Source organism: Xiphophorus maculatus, chromosome 20 (genome assembly GCF_002775205.1).
Source record: "Xiphophorus maculatus strain JP 163 A chromosome 20, X_maculatus-5.0-male, whole genome shotgun sequence".
NCBI classification, from domain to species: Eukaryota; Metazoa; Chordata; class Actinopteri; order Cyprinodontiformes; family Poeciliidae; genus Xiphophorus; species Xiphophorus maculatus.
The window spans coordinates 30974284-30992338 of NC_036462.1; the positions used below are offsets into that span (position 1 = coordinate 30974284).

General features: G+C 39.6%; 1 protein-coding gene across 5 annotated transcripts in view; it reads left to right on the forward strand.

Moving 5' to 3' along the window:
• Positions 1 to 3558: 3558 nt before the first annotated feature.
• The window catches only part of LOC102220602 (calcium-dependent secretion activator 1), a 96318-nt gene continuing 81821 nt past the window's right edge, over positions 3559 to 18055 (forward strand). For all 5 annotated transcript variants that reach the window (XM_023324900.1, XM_023324902.1, XM_023324903.1 and 2 more), the window contains exons 1-3: positions 3559 to 4384; positions 11085 to 11198; positions 11579 to 11911. In XM_023324900.1, coding sequence (XP_023180668.1) covers positions 4034 to 4384; positions 11085 to 11198; positions 11579 to 11911 — 798 coding nt within the window. In that variant the 5' untranslated portion in view covers positions 3559 to 4033. The remainder of the gene's footprint in view (positions 4385 to 11084; positions 11199 to 11578; positions 11912 to 18055) is intronic.

Sequence of the window (18055 nt, forward strand, 5' to 3'; positions counted from 1 at the left end):
GGCCAGGCTCCGCGCACGTCCACTCCTCTCCTCTCTGACCTGGTGCGTCATGCTGCCTTCAAATGCAATAGGACATTACCAATGCATTTCTTAAATCCCCTTTCCACTTTCCCAGCTCAGCTGGGGATCTGGGACGTGAGGCTACGGAGGCGCTCTTTGAACCTTCCACTAATAAAATGATAAATAATTAACTAATGTTTTTAAATATAGATTTGATAACAAATGTGTGTTTTTAGTATTAGTCCCTCTTTTGTCATTGAATAATTGCATTGAATTTGCACAACAGATGGTAATCGTTAAGTTTTTTTGTTTTGTTTAGTTGTTTTTTTTTTTTACTTTAAGAATTTTTTACATAATTTTCCACAAATATCAACATCCTGCAGAATATTGTTTTTGTTGTTGCAAAGATAGATAGATTTTATTACAGACTCAGAGTCCAGATTAAAGTTTCATGCTTTTCTTTATTTCGAAACCTAAATATAGAAAGAAGAAAGTGAATCTTCATGAATGACAACAAAATTCTTAAAGAAGATATTCATCTTTTTCCCAAAGGTCATTTAACATTTGTGACAATTTCATTGGACTGAGAGTGAAAATGGCTCTTTGGACTGTAAAGTTTGGATAATTGACTCATAGTCTAGTTCATGGGCAGATGTCAGCATTTCCTTCGTTGTCATTATCAGTTAAGCAGATGAAAGTGAAGCACTATACATCATCTAAACACTGTAGAGTCAACATGGTGGCTTGGCTGTGCACTGGGTGCCAATGGCACTGGAACATCAGGTTTTTGATTTGACACAGGACAGAAGGAACTGAACAAAGTGTGGTCTGCTGCTAAGGAGTTTTCAATCAAGTATTAGAAATAAACATTTCATTTTGGTTATTTCATTCGTCAAATTACGTTTACGCCTCAGAAATGAAGGAGTCATGTTATAAATGATTTAGTTCCTCTCTTTTTCTTTTCTTTTTTTTGTCATTTCTTTTGTTCAACTGACTGCTCTAAACCTGAATGTCTGCACTTTAACTGCATCTGAGTTGTTTCATTTAAAATTCACTGTGGTCATATACAGAAGCAAAATGAGAAAAATTGATTATGTGTTCTGATTCTAAAATGTATCGAGTGAATTGTGACAGTGGTACATGGTTTGTATTAAAGGATACAACGTAGCACAAAGTAGCAATTTTCAGTTCTGTCTAAACAAAACACAATAAAACCTAAATTACATGTTCGTTGTGAGAATTTCTTTTTAGAAATATGTACATTGCCAAGTGTTACTGTTAAAACTTCTGCAAAATTTTATTGTTCAGAATTCAAGAATTGGTTTCAATCTGTAGCCTATTTTAAAATCTACAAATTTTTCTTAAATTATTCAAGGTTATCTGATTAGGAACAAGACAAAACACTAATGTTAAGAACCTAACCATGGTCCCATAGGGTTAGGCCTCTAGTTTGGTGGTTTAGTGTACACAGATTTGCCCCAACTTAGTCCATTTTTTTCTTGGATGTAAAATTCTAAAATTAGTAAAAGGATTGCTGGTTACTAAGTTTTCCAAATTAAATTATTTTTAAATTAACAAAATGATTTTCCATCTAATGTTTTGCAACTTGCTGAATTACACTCTCTGTTTACAGACTTTGGATACTTTTCTCTTTTAAATTTTAACATACTGAAAAATCTGTTTTACAAAAGCATGTACAAATCTATCAAACTTGAAGTTATTATACATTGGGGGGATTTCGATTCTGATCTCAAACCTTAAAAAAGGTGTTTTTAAAAGAACATCCCAGGTTTTAAATTGATTGGCTAGCCTGGGCCCAGATAGTTACGCAACACAAAATGTTTTTATGTGGATTATAGGAACACTTAATAATAATAACAGTTTAATTTTTTTTTTCAGTTTAAATCGAGAGTTACACAAAGTTGAAAATGATTATGGAATTAAAATAACAACTGTCCTTCATCCATGAAGAACCTGATTGAGCCATTATCCAGTGGAAGGACTCTTGATCTCGCAAACTTGAGAGCTGAACTGCATCTACTGACATGAACAGCTTCATAGTTACCTGATGACTGTATAACCTGTATCATCTGTATGATTTTGGTAGCATATCTAGTTACTTTTCATTATCTGACCCAGAGAGAGCATGTAGATTTTAAATAGGAGGGAGGTGCTCCAAGATGGACCCTTGGGGAACCCCGCATGTGACTGATGTGAACTATGACGTAAAATGACCGACTGATACAAAGAAGTTCCTGTCCTTTAAGACTCAAACCAGTCGCGTCAATGTCAGTAGTTTCAAATGCTGCGCTGAGGACCAAAAATACCAGAACCGTGGTTCTTCTACAACCTGCATCCATGACTGACTGACTGACTGACTGACTGACTGACTGACCTGACTGAAAGACGTCAAAGCAACTGGTCATTGTTAAGAAGGTATTTAACTGTTGAAATGCAGCTTCTTCAATAACCTTATTGATGAATGGATGACTGGTCTGTAATTCTGCATTAGCAACTTGTCCAGATTGTTCTTTTCCTACAATCAATCAATCAATCAATCAAATTTTATTTGTATAGCACATTTCAGCAGCAAGGCATTTCAAAGTGCAACAGTAGTTTGATAATTGCTACTTTTAAGGTGTGGACTAGAGGAAAACACGTGGGAACCACATTAATTTACATATTTTATCTCTGTCAGGATCTGGGGTTGTTTAAGTTTGGTTTTGGGTTTTGTCATATTTTGTGTTCCTCAGTCAGAAATCAACCCAGTTCCTTTGTTCCAACGTTCAGCCTCCCAGTATTTAAGCGCCTTATCTCAGTCACTCCTCGCTGCATCATCTGGTCTACTCCCATCACTTCCCCATTGTGCTCAGTGGGAGGTTTCAGTTTCTCCCTGTTGGTTTCTTCCACTTGGATTTTGATTTATTTTTTTTCCCTGCCCTCACTACTTGTGATCTTTGTAAGTTTTTATTTGGTGTTGTTGATGTTGTTTTTCCCCCCATTAAACATTGGAATTTATTTGCCATCTCTGTGTTCAACACATCATGGCAATCTCTCTGAAATGTTTTGGGTTTTGTCGAGTGATTTCCAAGACGGTGTTTTTCAACCCGGGTCCTCAAGGCGCACTGCCCTGCATGTTTTAGATGTTTCCGTGCTTCAGCACACATGATTTCAACTGATGGCTGATGAACAGACTTCTGCCAAATTGCAATCGTCCGAATGGGAAACATGTAAAACATGCAGGTAAATGTGCCTTGAGGACCAGAGTTGGGGAAACGCTGTTCTAAGACACTTGATTTTACATAAATCTAAAAAAAGTAGTAATAATAAAAAAAATTGTCCCAGTTCTTAAACATTCCCCGAATAAAAGTGACATACAGTTATATGCAACTTTTTTTCTTTTTTTGTGTGTGTGTTTTTGCTACTTGCCGTATGCAATTAAGTGTTTCCATGAAACTTTAAAATTATCAAACATTATTCCGTTGAAACGAAGCAGAAAGCTTTTACTGCGAAAATAAATCAGTTTCGATTCCGGTCTGCTGCTGCTGCTGCTGCTGCTGTCTAAAACCGGTCCCTCTTTTGACTGAGCTGGATCATCAGGTGGTCGCTGGCTGACTGGCCGAGCTGATCCCAGAACGGGGTTTTTCAGCACCGCGGTCAGCTCCGAGCCCTGCCTCTTTCCTCCTGCAGGCAGCGGAGCATCAACGCATCAGCGCTTCCTCCATCTGCGACCCCTCCCCTTTTAAATGTGCTCTCCTGATAAATCCTTCTTATCTGTCACACACACTACTGGAGTTACAAGGCTTTGGACATCGCGCAACCAAGAAGACTCAACAGTATTTCCGGGTTTTCTTGTTTTTCTTCTTCTTCTTTTTTCTAGCTGATATCGGCTGCAGATCCCCCCCCCCCCACACACACACACACCAGCAGCCCGTGGCGTTAATCAGGCACCGTTTGTGCCTCTTTCCTCCTGTGGCTCCAATTAATGCAGTTTGATTTAGCCTAACAGTAGTTTATTTTAGACTCCAGCAGCATGTTGGATCCGTCTTCCAGTGAGGAAGAAGGGGACGAGGTGGTCGAGGTGGAGCGCAAAGAGGTGGCCGCCTCGAAGAGCCTCGGAGGAGCCCGACGGCCACCGGGCCGAGCCGCCGACGATCATGGCGGCGGAGGGCTTCAGCCCCGGGGCCGCGGCAGCGCCGGTGGCCGACCCTCCAGCCCCAGCCCTTCGGTGGGCAGCGACAAGGAAAAGGAGGACCTGGAGAAGATGCAGAGGGAGGAGGAGGAGAAGAAAAAGCGGCTCCAGCTGTATGTGTTTGTGATGCGCTGCATTGCTTATCCGTTCAACGCAAAGCAGCCCACCGACATGGCCAGGAGGCAGCAAAAGGTAAGACGGGCACGAGAAGAGAGAACAAAGCTTCTTTAGTTGTGTGATTGAGATGGAAGCTGCAACACAGACATCACATGACACCAACTGTTGCTTCCTGAGGCGCACCATGTTGCGTTTTGCATCAAAGGGAGGAGGGAAGGGGAGGGGAGGACCCGCTTCCGTTAGGAAAATGTTCCAGTCACTAATGAATCTTTTAATAATCCTCAGTTGTAGCGCAACCGATACAAATCTGGAGCTTTATTGATGACTTTTTTTTTTGCTGAGTGAATACAAACAATATAAGGCATGCCTTTTTTTTAAAAGATAAATTGTATCCAGGAGCAAGTCTTGCTATTAAAGGGAAAGACTTGACTGACAAACAAGAAGGACAAACAGCAGCAATAAAGGGAGAGAGAAAGTAAGGGAGACAGAGGATTTGCATTCATTATTTATTTTCTACTATACACTCTATTCATAAACCGTGTGTGCTTGTAGCAGCAGCGACGTTGCCTCTACCTATTAGTAGCAACTGATATGAAGAAAACAAGAGAGTGTTCTTTGCCACACCAAGACATTCTGGGCCCAAAATGTTTCAATATTCAGATGGACTGTGGAGGCTTTGGAGGCTTCGAAAGTTCAAACAAGCAAACGCCAAAATATACGACTAGTGCCGTTAAAAGGTAAATGTCACAAAGTGCTTTGGAACAAAAGAAAACTCAAAAGTAATGTTGAAAAAAAATAGTTTCTCATTATAGACGAGTCAACTCACCCGACAAATTTTAAGCTTGGCGGGAAAGTTCCAGAGTCTGGGTGGACCTGTGGTCAAAGCCGTATCAGCATTCAGCATTCAAGTCAAATTTACCCGTGGGACATTTCATGGGGGCACACAGGACAAGAATAAAACATAAAAACAGAGCAATATTTCATTGTTTAAAATATTGAGCGAGCCATTCAGGCCACATGTGGCTCCAGACCTAAAGATTGCAGATGAAAACCAATCCCACCAAACACGACTGAAGGCAAAAGTGCAACACCTTGATTTTTAAGTCATTGGAAAGGAAAACTGTGAAGGTAAAACAAGACTTTCAGCATCATCTCTTCGGTATCAGGAACATTGTAGGGAACAGGACCAGTTAATAAAGAGCACTGGTCCTTGTTGGCAACTCAGGAAAAGGCTGATGAAAACAAAGGGGAAAAGTGAGCAGAATATGAATACAAAGATGAATTTTTTTGTATTCATTTTGTCTTTGAAGTGTGTCTACAGGAAATCTGATGTAACGGTGAATTTCCCTGGACAGATTTCACATCATTTCTAGTCAGCAGCATCCCGAGGTGAGGCAAAATAGCCAATCGTGTGAGGTTGCTAGAGAAAGATAATAGCTATTTGGCCAATCAGCATCGCTGAATTGGGCAAATTTCACATGTGAAATTTCACATTTTCACATTTTGGATTGCTATGGTGATAAAGTTGAGGATGGTGAGCATGACCGCCTGAGCTTAAACCAAAATTTCCATCTTGAATGACAAGGAGGAGGCGTCCAGAGACCAGGATGGATGTTTCATCACGTGAATTTCATGTGCTGAACGCGTTGTTGATGCAGAGTAGAGTGAATGTGGGCTGATTCTTCCTGAAGTAAATCACCAGCTCTTTAGCTTTATCCACTCTCAGGACCAAGTTGTTGTTGCTACACAACTAAGTCACTTGGATCAACGATCCAAACGGACAACAATTTGTGATTGAAAGGTTGTGTGTCTGAGAAGCACTGGAGCACCACAGGGCACTGTCCTCTCACCATTCCTTTCTGCTCTGAACACCTCAGACTTCCAGAGTCCTGTCATCTACAGAGCTACTCGGATGACTCTTCACCTGTTAGAACCGGACAAGAAGCCAAGTACAGAGAGTTGGTGGACCTTTTGTGCATGATGTGGGAACAAAACAAAGGAGACAAAGCATGTCAAACTTCACCTGAACAACAGACTCGACCAGAAGCCTCTAAGTTATACTGCAGAAGATAATATCTACAGTCTTTGCAAGCAAGTCAGACAGACTTGCTTGCAAAGCGCCAATACTTCATGCCAATACTAGATGCCAAGAAAACGGCACAGTCTTTTGACTATTTTAGTTGTTCTCTACCAACAAATATGTGCATTTTTTGCTAATAATGAGGAGCAACATTCCACAGAAAAATATGCAATTCCGTGAATACTGAATACGCAGGGTTCTACCGTACACATTTTTTTTCGAATCAGTTTTAGAAATCTGTTTTAAAACATTTGATAAAAATCTTTCCGACTTACAGACAGCTGCTTGCTCTGATCATGTCTGAGAAGGTCACTAGGAAAGAGTACAATTACAAATGTTCATTAAACAAGTCAGACGTTTAGAGGCCATGACATTACATTGAGCAGAGTGGTTTTAGTCTGCTATTCTTGTTGATTACAGTAAACAAGAATGAAAAATATCAAAGTTAAATTATATCAATGTTATTTCAAGTAATCTGAAGTCTATTCTAAAGTTTTGTGATGTCTTGGGTTTAGTGCTTAACAGACAGCAGAAGTAGCCGGATGCTGGTGGGTTTTTTTGTTGTTGTTTTTTTACATGACATTTCTGGGCATGTTGTCGTAACCGTGGGAAACAAATTGGTAACAACTGATGTTTTTCAACATTGGCATCCTAAAGAAGCTTGGATCAACTCAGAGAGAGAGTTATCCTGTCAAAAGACTATAAGAGGACCAGGAACAACAAGCTAAAACCATTTATTTATTTCAATAAATGGAATAAAGAAATAGTTCCTTTATTTCTATTTCTGCAGTAGTAGGCTGCAGTAATAGATCAGTTTTTCAGTGGGCTACGCTGAATCAGCTATTCCCCTAGGCACACGTAGTCAACAGGTTCACAGCTTAAAGAAGAAGAATCTGACATATACTGTCAGATGTTTATTTTGTAGTTGTTTGCTGATCTCTGATTCAGCCGCAAAAGACCAGCCTGTTAATTGGCGTCACATTAGGAAATGATTTTCACGGCGTGCTGAAGCAGCGAGCAAGGTGTCAACGCTCTGTGTAATCAGAGCACATTGTGCGGGTTGGTAAGCCGGCTCACAGACACACTTCGTTAATACAGACACTTCAACGGAGCTGAAAAAGGGGTTCGTTATTTTTATTAGCCTTTTTTCATGACTAGGAGCCAATATTACACTTGTAAATTCCAGCATAAGCCATAAAACGTTAACCGCATAATGCCAGCCTCAGGCTGCACAACGCTCAGAGAAACTGGATTGTTTTCTCCCTGTCAGTGAGGCGTACAGTTTTCTAAAGCGTCGCCTGAACTAAGTGCAATATCTGTAAAATAATCTGTTTTGGAAAGACACTGATTGATTATTGGGCTCTGGAGTAGTTTTACTGCAAGTAGTTTTTACTTTTACTTGAGTAATATTGTGAACTATTGCTACTCTTACTTGAGTAGATTGATTTTGTATTGAAAGAAATGGACTTCGGAGATTGGAAACATTCAATTCTTAGATTTCTGCTACATATGAGTGAATGTTTATGCTAATCTCTGCATAATTACTCAGCGTTTACGCCACTGCTTACATCAGTATTACTTATTTTGTACTAATAAACGTTATTTTATTTGAAAGGTAACTTAAATGCTTGTTTATGTAAATATATTGAACTAAAAGCCTGTTTGCTACGCTTTCCTTCCCCAAAAATAAGCCATTAGAGGTGCACCTAAAAATATTATGGTAAATTATTATATTTACTGTATGTTTCAATAAATACACACAGAAACTGATATTCCGGATTGGTTCCTCTTCAGATTGAGAGCAGACGGCCTCTGGATGCCAATCAAAAAGCTTCAATCAAATCCAGTGTGGGATTTCAAAATGAAAGCTTTCAACAGGCTTCAAGATCCAACATGAGGCCTGTATTCGCAATATCAGCAAACGTAAACCGTTTCTTTTGTCTTTTCTTTTTTTTTTTTTTAGAACATTACAATATCACCTATAACTTCCACTGGTTCCTCTTCAGAGTAGGAGTACAAACCCCAATAACTCTTGAAGCATTTCCCTCATGTCTGATGTGGGACATAAAAGTTAAAGCTTTGTGATAAGTGGATCATCTTTAAGAGTTGGGCTCAAAACTTTTGTACATTCTATAGGTAAATTAACACTAAAAAGACATTTTTACGTTGCCCAACATGGTTTTTCTGATAGAAGGTACAACTGCAGTGGCAATAAATACCACAATTTTTAATAATAAAAAACATAAGTTGTTGAAAGGCCCATTTCCAGACACTGGCTGATAATATGCCATTTTGGGAATTTTAGTGTATGTTTCCAAAAATCTTCTCTTAAAATTTATTGTTGTTGATTATAAATCAGAATTCTCATTACAGCAAACATTTTTTTTTGTTGATTATCACTAATACAAAATGTTTGCCAGCTATTCTAACGAGTGTTTGATCGAGTAATCTTCTGTTGGAAGTGACCTGTCTCACTCCCGGTGAGAATCCAACTTCTTTTTTTAGGAAGAAAATAATATTAAATCTAATTCTGCCAAGGGCGTTCATGACATACAAATATATTTTAAAACTTTATTTCAAACTATATATGACGGATGAATGAGAGAACTACAGTATGTGATGTTGGCGTTATGAACTTGCTGAAGTTCAGCGGGTTTATGGGGTGAAAGCTGAGTATGAAGCCATCATTTCGACGAGGCCAGACAGAATTTTAAATTATTATTATAGAGGATGAACAGGCTGAACCGGAGGCAGGTGTTGCAGTGTGTTAATATGTTAAATTACAAATCTGAAACTAACCTTCATTTAAAGCACCATTCGAGTTTTTCACCAGAACATTATATTGGGAAGAGATGAATACAGTTAGCCACTTAACCGGCCAGTGATCATAATGTTGTGCATGCCCATGTGTGTGTGTGCGTGTGTGCAGGTGTGTGTGTGTGTGTGTTAGGGGCATGCTGGTCCTTGTTTGCACTTGTTGCAAGCAGCAGTTCAATAGTATATGCATAATTCATGAGAACAGCATGTCGGTCGCTAATAATGATGAAAGCCTTTTTAGTTGGCCTGTTGTGTTCGTATGCAAACACACTCCCACACAGCGACAGGCACACACACACTCGCGGCACACATGAACGGGCACCGTATGGTTTTCATGAATGCTGATTCTTACACATACTCGCTCACACAATGCAGCGGGAGCAAGTGCTCTGCGATCACAGCCGGGGTGAGTCGGTGTGCCAATCGAACCTATTCAGAGTCTAATTTGTGAGAAACGTCCGTCTTTGCAGCGTCACGAAGCTTTCATCGAGAGAGGCATTTTGAAAAACCTCGATCGCCTCTGATGTAACTTTTTTGTGACGTCCAGCTTGTCCTACGATTCTGCTGCTGCCGGAAAAACAAAGAGTAATTTAACGTACGACTATAAAGACGCATCTGCTGGTGTGGCATACAACAGAGTTCCTTTATCCGAGTTTTGTTGCCTTAACATCATTAGGGTTGAAATTGTCACTTTTAAGAAAACTGCAAAAAAAACAACAATTTTACAGACAATTAAGATGGATAAAAAGTTTCTTTAATGTGACCCAAAAACGTTGCAATGACACATCAGATAAAACTTGAAACACATGGCAATATAGGTTGGAGATCAACCAATATTTCACTTCTAGACCAAACACACCAAATGTGAACATTTGTCTTTTTCTGAAAGTACATAGTGAACCGTTTCAAATCACAGGTTTCCTTGTGTTTATATTTTAAAAAACGAGGACCGTGTCTGCTCTTCATATCTGACTTTGAAAAGCATGGCTGAATCTGGTGAGCAGAGGAATTAAGAGGCAGGCAGATTTAAAAGATTTCCGGATTAATCCCACCTCTGTCACTGTTAGATGAGTAAACTCTATCTAGATCTCAAGCTCTACTCGGGGTTGATTACATCGGTTAGGATCCTGAGATGTTTTCAGGTTTGTTTGGTCTGGATTCCTTTTATTAGATCAGTCTTGTCTCGAATCCAACAAATCAACCCTAAATCATACAAAGAATAAAACAGGCATAAGAAACAGTAAAATAATGACAAAAATAGTGTTTTCAGTTGCTTTGTTTTTTTTCAGAAACCTCCAGAGAGTGAGGAAAGCAAAGCTGCAGGAGAAAACTGTTCCACAGCTTTGGGGCCTCTGACTGAAACCTTTGAATCAGCTGAACACTAGCTTAATCCTGGCCAACTCATGTAAAGTTACCCATGTTTTTGAAGTAGAAGTAATATAATACGATGCTTGCAAATATGAGAACTTCATACTATTTGTGTGGAATCTTATTCATGGCAAGGAACTGGCTGGAAACGTCTTCACCTCACAAGATTAGCAGAACAACAGAAATGTAGCATCATGAAATGGAGGAAATAGAGGATTTCATGATTCAGTGAACTGTCCTTTGATGATCATCCAGTGAATGGATAGACATTTTACTTTTTGTGACCTTTGTACCTCCTGAAGGAAGACACCCAAGACCGCCAAATAGGCAAAATGGCAGAAAGGTCTGGGTTTGTCTGGGCTTTCACAGTGGCTGAGAAGCCTTAGTGTTTCTGGACTGAACAGTCAAAACGTTAAATTGGGTTCATGTTCATTACTTCATTCCTAATTTTTTTGGGTCATAATTTGCTTTGTTCTTTTTGAAATGTGAAATGCTTTCTGCGTCACTCAGATCAGCAAGCTGCAGCTTCAGACCGTCAAAGATCGCTTTCAGGCATTCCTCAGTGGAGACACTCAGATTGTGGCTGATGAGGCTTTCATCAACGCTGTTCAGAGCTACTATGAGGTGAGTTTCACAGCGAGCTGGCTCTCTCATCCCTCAAATTTAACATGATTATGTTTCAGATTGGATACCACATTTGTAAGCCGCACAGATATGAACACAGAAACACACAAACATCATTCCCCATCATTCAAAAGAAGAAACTAAGGTTAAAAAGAGGGTTGACATGCAATAGCCAGTGACGCTAGTGACCTAACTTTACGTTAGCGTCACTAGCGTCACTGTTAGCGACGCTAGCGTCACTAACAGTGACGCTAACATTACGTTAGTTTTATGAGACGCTAACATTACGTTAGCGTAATGTTAACGTAATTACGCTAACGTAATGTTAGCGTAATGTTAACATAATGAAACCATATTTTGTTTTTCCAACTGGATTCCAGATCTTCCTGAAAAGTGACCGCGTGTCCCGGATGGTGCAGAGCGGCGGTTTTTCGGCTAGCGACTCTCGTGAGGTTTTTAAGAAGCACATCGAAAAGCGCGTGCGCAGTCTGCCCGAGATCGACGGCCTGAGCAAAGAGACGGTGCTGAGCTCGTGGATAGCCAAGTTCGACACCATCTACCGAGGGGAAGAAGACCCCCGGAAGCACCAGCAGAGGATGACTGCCAGCGCTGCCTCCGAGCTCATCCTCAGCAAGGACCAGCTGTATGAAATGTTCCAGCAGATCCTGGGGATCAAGAAGTTTGAGCACCAGCTGCTCTACAATGCCTGTCAGGTTAGTGCGCTTGTTTCTCACCCTTTCTACTGGTCCGTGTAAAAAAAAAAGAAAAAGGGGAATATTTGTTTCATATCACTGTCATATCCATTCTCCAAAAGAAGAAAAAGTAACTACTGGTGTAATTGCCTATTTATAAAATCAGTGCTATTTATTGTAGGTGTGTTATTTTTTCCCCCAAAATATTACAACATAAAAAGTTTGACCTCACAGATTATTGTTCTCTGAGGTTCATCTTAGTCCATGCTTAAGTACAACATCCTGCCAAACATTTTGGCTCACATTCAAGATGCAGACTCGAATTGCGTCTAAAAGTCTGAAGTAAAAGACTAGAGACTTGACTTGAACTCTAACAATTTTTATTTTGTGCAATGAAGGGTGAAAGGAAGCCTGTGTGTGAGTTACAAACTGCAGCTGTGAAAGGATTGACTTGATAACAAGTGTATCTTTTTAAGAAAAGAAAATGAGAAAAATAGAAGTGCACATTGACTCGGATAGATAAGTGGAATCTGGTTACTTGTTTGGAAAAGTAATGCGTTAGATTTACTCTTTACTGAAGAAAGTGGTCATGTTAGAGTAATGCGTTACTTAGCAGGTATTAGATAAATTAGTTAATGTTTCTAAGTAACGCATTGTCGGTATCACTGTCCAACACACAAATGAGAATAAATGTACTAAGGATTAGCAAATGAACAATAAAAAGGAAACACAAACCACTAACTCTTAACCCCTGACCTCAAAAGCTAACCGTAACAAATTCTACAAAGGTCAGAATTGAAGTCTACTGGATAGGTGTCAAACGTCTTCAGGAAAATGATTAAATAAAAAAATGAATCTAGAGGCTTATAACTTCAATTTTGTGAACGACTTAAAATCTTAAATCTTACCTTGAACGTTCCCTGAACTCAGAAGCTCGGCCTCTGAAGAAGCAGTGCTGAGAGGTGCGTAGCGTATCATTATTATGTGGCGCATGATTTGCATGTCTGCGGCTTCCAGCAGTTGCACTTGCATCACGAATCAAATTATAAACTAAACTTTGTGAGAGAGAGCAAATTTCACGTCAATTCCTGGCCGTTTCCATCTGAAATGTGTAACGTGTAACCGACATGTTGACGGTTTTGACGAAGCCAACGTTTTTTTACAATTCAAAAAGCTTTACTGGCTCAAAGCAGGCAACACGTATTTAGGTCATGTTCGCCAGTTATTTCTAATGTAATTTCACCAACTCAAGACATAAGAAACTGCTGTCTGAAGAAACGCACCGCTCCCGACCAAAAACAAACAATCAGAGCCAGGCCGTCAGTCAACTTTGTAAATGCGTTGGTAGGCGTGCCAGTGGCGGAGAAACAACTTACCGCTTTAGGAAAACTGTTTGTCATGCTAACTAGCTTTAGCATTCATGACGGGTTCTGGTGACGGGGAGACGCTGGAGCAGAGAGCTTGGGAGGGAGGGTGAATTGGGACTGAGTGGCGCACGCATGGGCGTGATGGACAGCATTAAGACCCGCCCCTTTTCTCTCATTGGTTGTTTCTAGGTAGCATTGGGAACACTGGGAGAAGGCACAGGAGCTAGATTTATTTTCACAAATTATCTGTCTCAAACTGTACTGTCATGACGTAGTGGCAGTTTCAATAAATATGTAAAAGTGACATACTGTAGCTTTAAAGACATGGGGACTTTGACAGCTGAATGTGTTTAAACGTTTTTCTGTAACTAATATCTTAAAAATTGCCAAGATCGGCACCTAATGTCTATCTGTTAAACAGCTTGACACAAATGAGAGGGATAAAACATTTTTCCTTTTTAAAAAAAATTACTATTATTATTCTTTTTTATTATTATTAGTAGCAAGTGTGACTCAATTGAAGTAAGCATCCCTTTTCAACATCCCGTCTTGTTTGCCGAGGGGCCGTTCCGTTTCGGGTCCCGGCACAAAATAACAGGGTGGATGATGAGTCGGCTGTCCTGTTTAAGCTGGGGTGGTGATTTCCAGAGGGCTGGCAGGAAGGAAACTGCAGCAATTATAGGAAACAATAAAGTTCCAAGTACATTAATGAGATGTTTGCTTTCCAGTCATTAGTGCGCATGGGGGAAAAAAAAAGGACTGGCATTTAAGGTCCAAGAACTTGATTCTGCCTATTAATATCAAGCAATATATAAAACGAATGGCTTCTTAAAAGAATAATTTTACCGCAAATAGAGACTGAAACTCTTCTGGGTTAAAGAAATGACCTTAATATAATGTTGAGATGCTTCCTCACAGCTTTTTGAAAATTCAAATAGCTTATATAGCTGATAATGCTTAGTTTAGCTGCTCTACTTATGGATTCTCATTTGTAAGACCTGGTTTAAACTCCAAATCTGATTTAACTTGTACTTAATGTACAAGTTAAATCCTTTAAGCTAGAAAAAAAAAAAAGATTTTAGAAATGATTCCACTAAGCAATAATAAAAAAAAAAATCCTTTGCCGTAAAAGCTTATGGTCACTCTTTGTACGTTGGTGACATGCATTCTGCTAAATCTGTGCAGCTGAATATATGACCGTGGCTGCAGTGTGTTCAGAGCTCAGGCAGGTAGAAGCCGAGGGGATGGTATTGGTGTCCCTCTGTCAGCTTCCAAATGTGATTTGGATGTGTTTGAAGAAGAGCCAGTTAAGCTTTCTCCCCTCCAAGGCCTTCCCCAGCATGTCCCTGCTCTCATTAGAGGAGTGACTGCTGTCTTGCCTCTGTACAATACGCCAGATGGTGAATGTCTTCATAGTCGAGCCCCAGAGGGAGGAAAATCTGCTAAGGTGTCTACGCTGGCTTTTCCCCGTTTCCTCTTTATCGCTGAACAGAACAACGTTGCACAGCAGGATCTGTTATACGCAGACTATTCCATCGACTGCAGCTAGTATCAGAGGGAATGTTTTACTGTTCCAGTGTTTTGCACATTCGCTCTTAACGACTTCTGATTTTACATCAGACCCGGTCCAAACTGAATAAATACACGTTCCCTGTTTACCACCTGGATGTTCCTAAAGTAATCTGAGCTCCAACAGCTAATGATTTGTCTGTTCGTCTCTCTTTTGTGAAATAAAGATTTTATGCTAGAGGTTATGATTGGTGTTATGCATTACATGGTGTTTCAGTATCATTGTATAGCATTTTGCCACCTTCCTAAAATAATGGATTAAGTTATTTTTTGCCAAAAGTGATTTTGGGGGAAGAAAAAAAAATTACCACCTCTTTATTTCTAAACGATGTTGTAGGCAAAAAAGCACTTTTGTCAAAAATTGACATAGATCATTATTTTAGGAGTGTGACAATTTGCCTTTGATTGGCCTTTGGCAACTTATTTACATCCAGTCCAAACAAAATATTAATATTGGGTGCAATACCAATATTGGACTGGGCCCATCTCCTTAAAAACAACACTGTTTGTTAACTGGTGCTGTTATTCGAGTGTTTTCACTGTGTTTCATTATTGATTATCCAGAGTCTATATTAAAAGGCTTAATGACGAGGGACATTACACCGTGTACCAAATTATTATGCAAATTGGATTAAAGTGTCATAAAGATTTCATTTTTTTTGTGCTATTAAATTTATAGATAGTATTGTGTGTCAGGGCTCTTTGAATCACTATAATTAATTTCAGAGAGCAGGTTGATTAGTTTGTCTGGTGAGCTCAATTAAAGGAAATCTACTGAAGAAGGATGTTCCACATTATTAAGCAGGCCACAGGTTTTATGCAATATGGGAAAGAGAAAGGATCTCTGCTGACCAAAATCATCAGATAGTGTAGTGCCGTATGACAAGGTATGAAAACATTAGATATTTAATGAAAACTGAAGCGTTATCATTGTACTGTGAAGAGATTTGTGGCTGATTCTGAACACAGATGGGTTTTTACAGATAAAGACATAATGAGGAAGGTTTCTGTTAGACAAATTCATCGGATGAAGAGAGCAGCTGTTAAAATGCCCTTACAAAGCAGCAAACAGTTATTTGAAGCTGCTGGTGCCTCTGGAACCTCAAGGTGGAGGATCCTCCAGAGGCTTGTGGTGCATGAAGCTACTATTGGGCCCCTAACCAGAGATCACAAGCAGAAACGGTCCAGTGGGCCCAGCCCTACATGAAGATTAATTTTCAAACAGACTTGTTCACTGATGACTGCTGTGCAACCCTGGATGGACCAGATGGACGGAGTAGTGGATTGGTGGTGGACGGTCACCACGTCCCAACATGGCTGTGACGTCAGCAAGGAGGTGGTGGAGTCATGCTTTGGGCCGAAATCATGGGGAGAGAATCATTGGTCGGCCCCTTCAGAGTGAAAATGACCTCAGCAAAGTAGATGGACTTTCTGACTGGTCACTTTCTTTCATGGTACAAAAAGAAGAGCCGTACCTTCAGTAGCAAAATCATCCTCATGCAAGACAATGCACCATCTCATGCTGCAAGGAATACCACTGTGTCACTGGCTGCTATGGGCATGAAAGGGGAGAAACTCATGGTGTGGTCACCATCCTCCTCTGACCTCTGACCTCAACCCTATTGAGAACCTTTGGAGTTTCGTCAAGCAGAAGATCTGAGGGTGGAATGCAGTTCATATCAAACCAGCAGCTCTGGGAAGGTTTTCTGACATCCTGCAAAGAAATTCAAGCAGAAACTTTCCACAAACTCACAAGTTCAATGGATGTAAGAATTGTGCTGTGATATCAAAGAAGGGATTCTATGTTAACATGTAACTCTGTCTGTTAAGATGCTTTTGATTGAAGCAGCTTTTGATTTTAGTACATGTGACCACTTAATGCTGCACATTCAAAGAATGAATGTTTGCAGTTCTTTATAATCCATAAAATGTTTAGAAAATCTGCTGTGCAAAATAATTTGGAACAGTGCATTTTGAGTTTTTTATTTTTGAAAAAAAATACTGGGAAGCTTTGTGCAGTAAAATTTGATTTATACTGTAATAGTTCATGACTTGAAAATTATACTGACCATCATTTGCATTGACCATTTAAGAAAATCTGAGAAAATATCACTTGCATAATAATTTGGAACACAAGTGTTAAAGTTGCATGCAGTTTTTTTTTGTTAATATGAATGTCTTTTTTAACTTGGTTAATAAAATCACCATTGTCTTTTGACAAGACTGCTCTCTCTTAATGATTTTGCATTCAATAAATGCTTTTAAGTCTATTGAAGATTTGAACTGGCCTAATGGCAAAATGCATCTGACAAAAAGAAAACAACAACCTCGCTGTTCTCTCAGTGCATGTTAACTATGTTATTCTATAATTTAATTTGTATCTCAGCTTTTGTCATCGTTGTTTACGAAGGTGAGGCTTATGGAAAGACACATGCAATGTCCAATGGCCAACCCTGCTGCTTTTTCAAACAGAGATTTCAGTGTTTAAAATCACAGTTATCTCAGGTATTCTCTGGTCTTCTGTATCAGTGGTAATGCCAACATGGCTGCACAATGCATTCACTTATATGGCATGAAACAATACATTTGTCACAATTGACTGGGAATGTTGCCGACACACTGCTATCCACCAGGGACCTCACGTGAATCAAGCGTACACACAAAAATTGCCGCAGTGCAACATTCCACGCACATGTCGGCATGTACAAAATGAAACGTGATTATATGCAAACCTGTTACCTGCTGTGAAAGTGCGCCAGCCACGAAAACTTTTTTAGTGGACAATAAACTACAAAACATCAAAACTCTCCTAAATGCAATGAAGTCTGACTTAGTGTTATTTAACCCAGGGAGCATCGAAACCAACGCTTTTAAAAAATCTTTTATTGTTTAAACTAAACAATAAACCTGAATCACATTTATCCACATATGCACACATCACGCACACACATGTTAAGGCACACACAAAATAAGAAAATAAAATGGTGCATCGGATGTAAATGGTAAATTTCCTAAGATTTTGACGCACAGATGTAATGCGGATCGGTCTGTGCACAGGAAAGGCATGCAGATATATGGGTCACTTTTGTTCTCACAGAAAAAGAAAACGGGTTTGGATCAGTCGTCCTTTTCTCCAAACGGTTTAGATTTGGGGATTCATAAGGTGGACGAGACAATCGCACATGTTCATAAGTATCTGACACGGTAGATCACATCTTCTTGATGAATC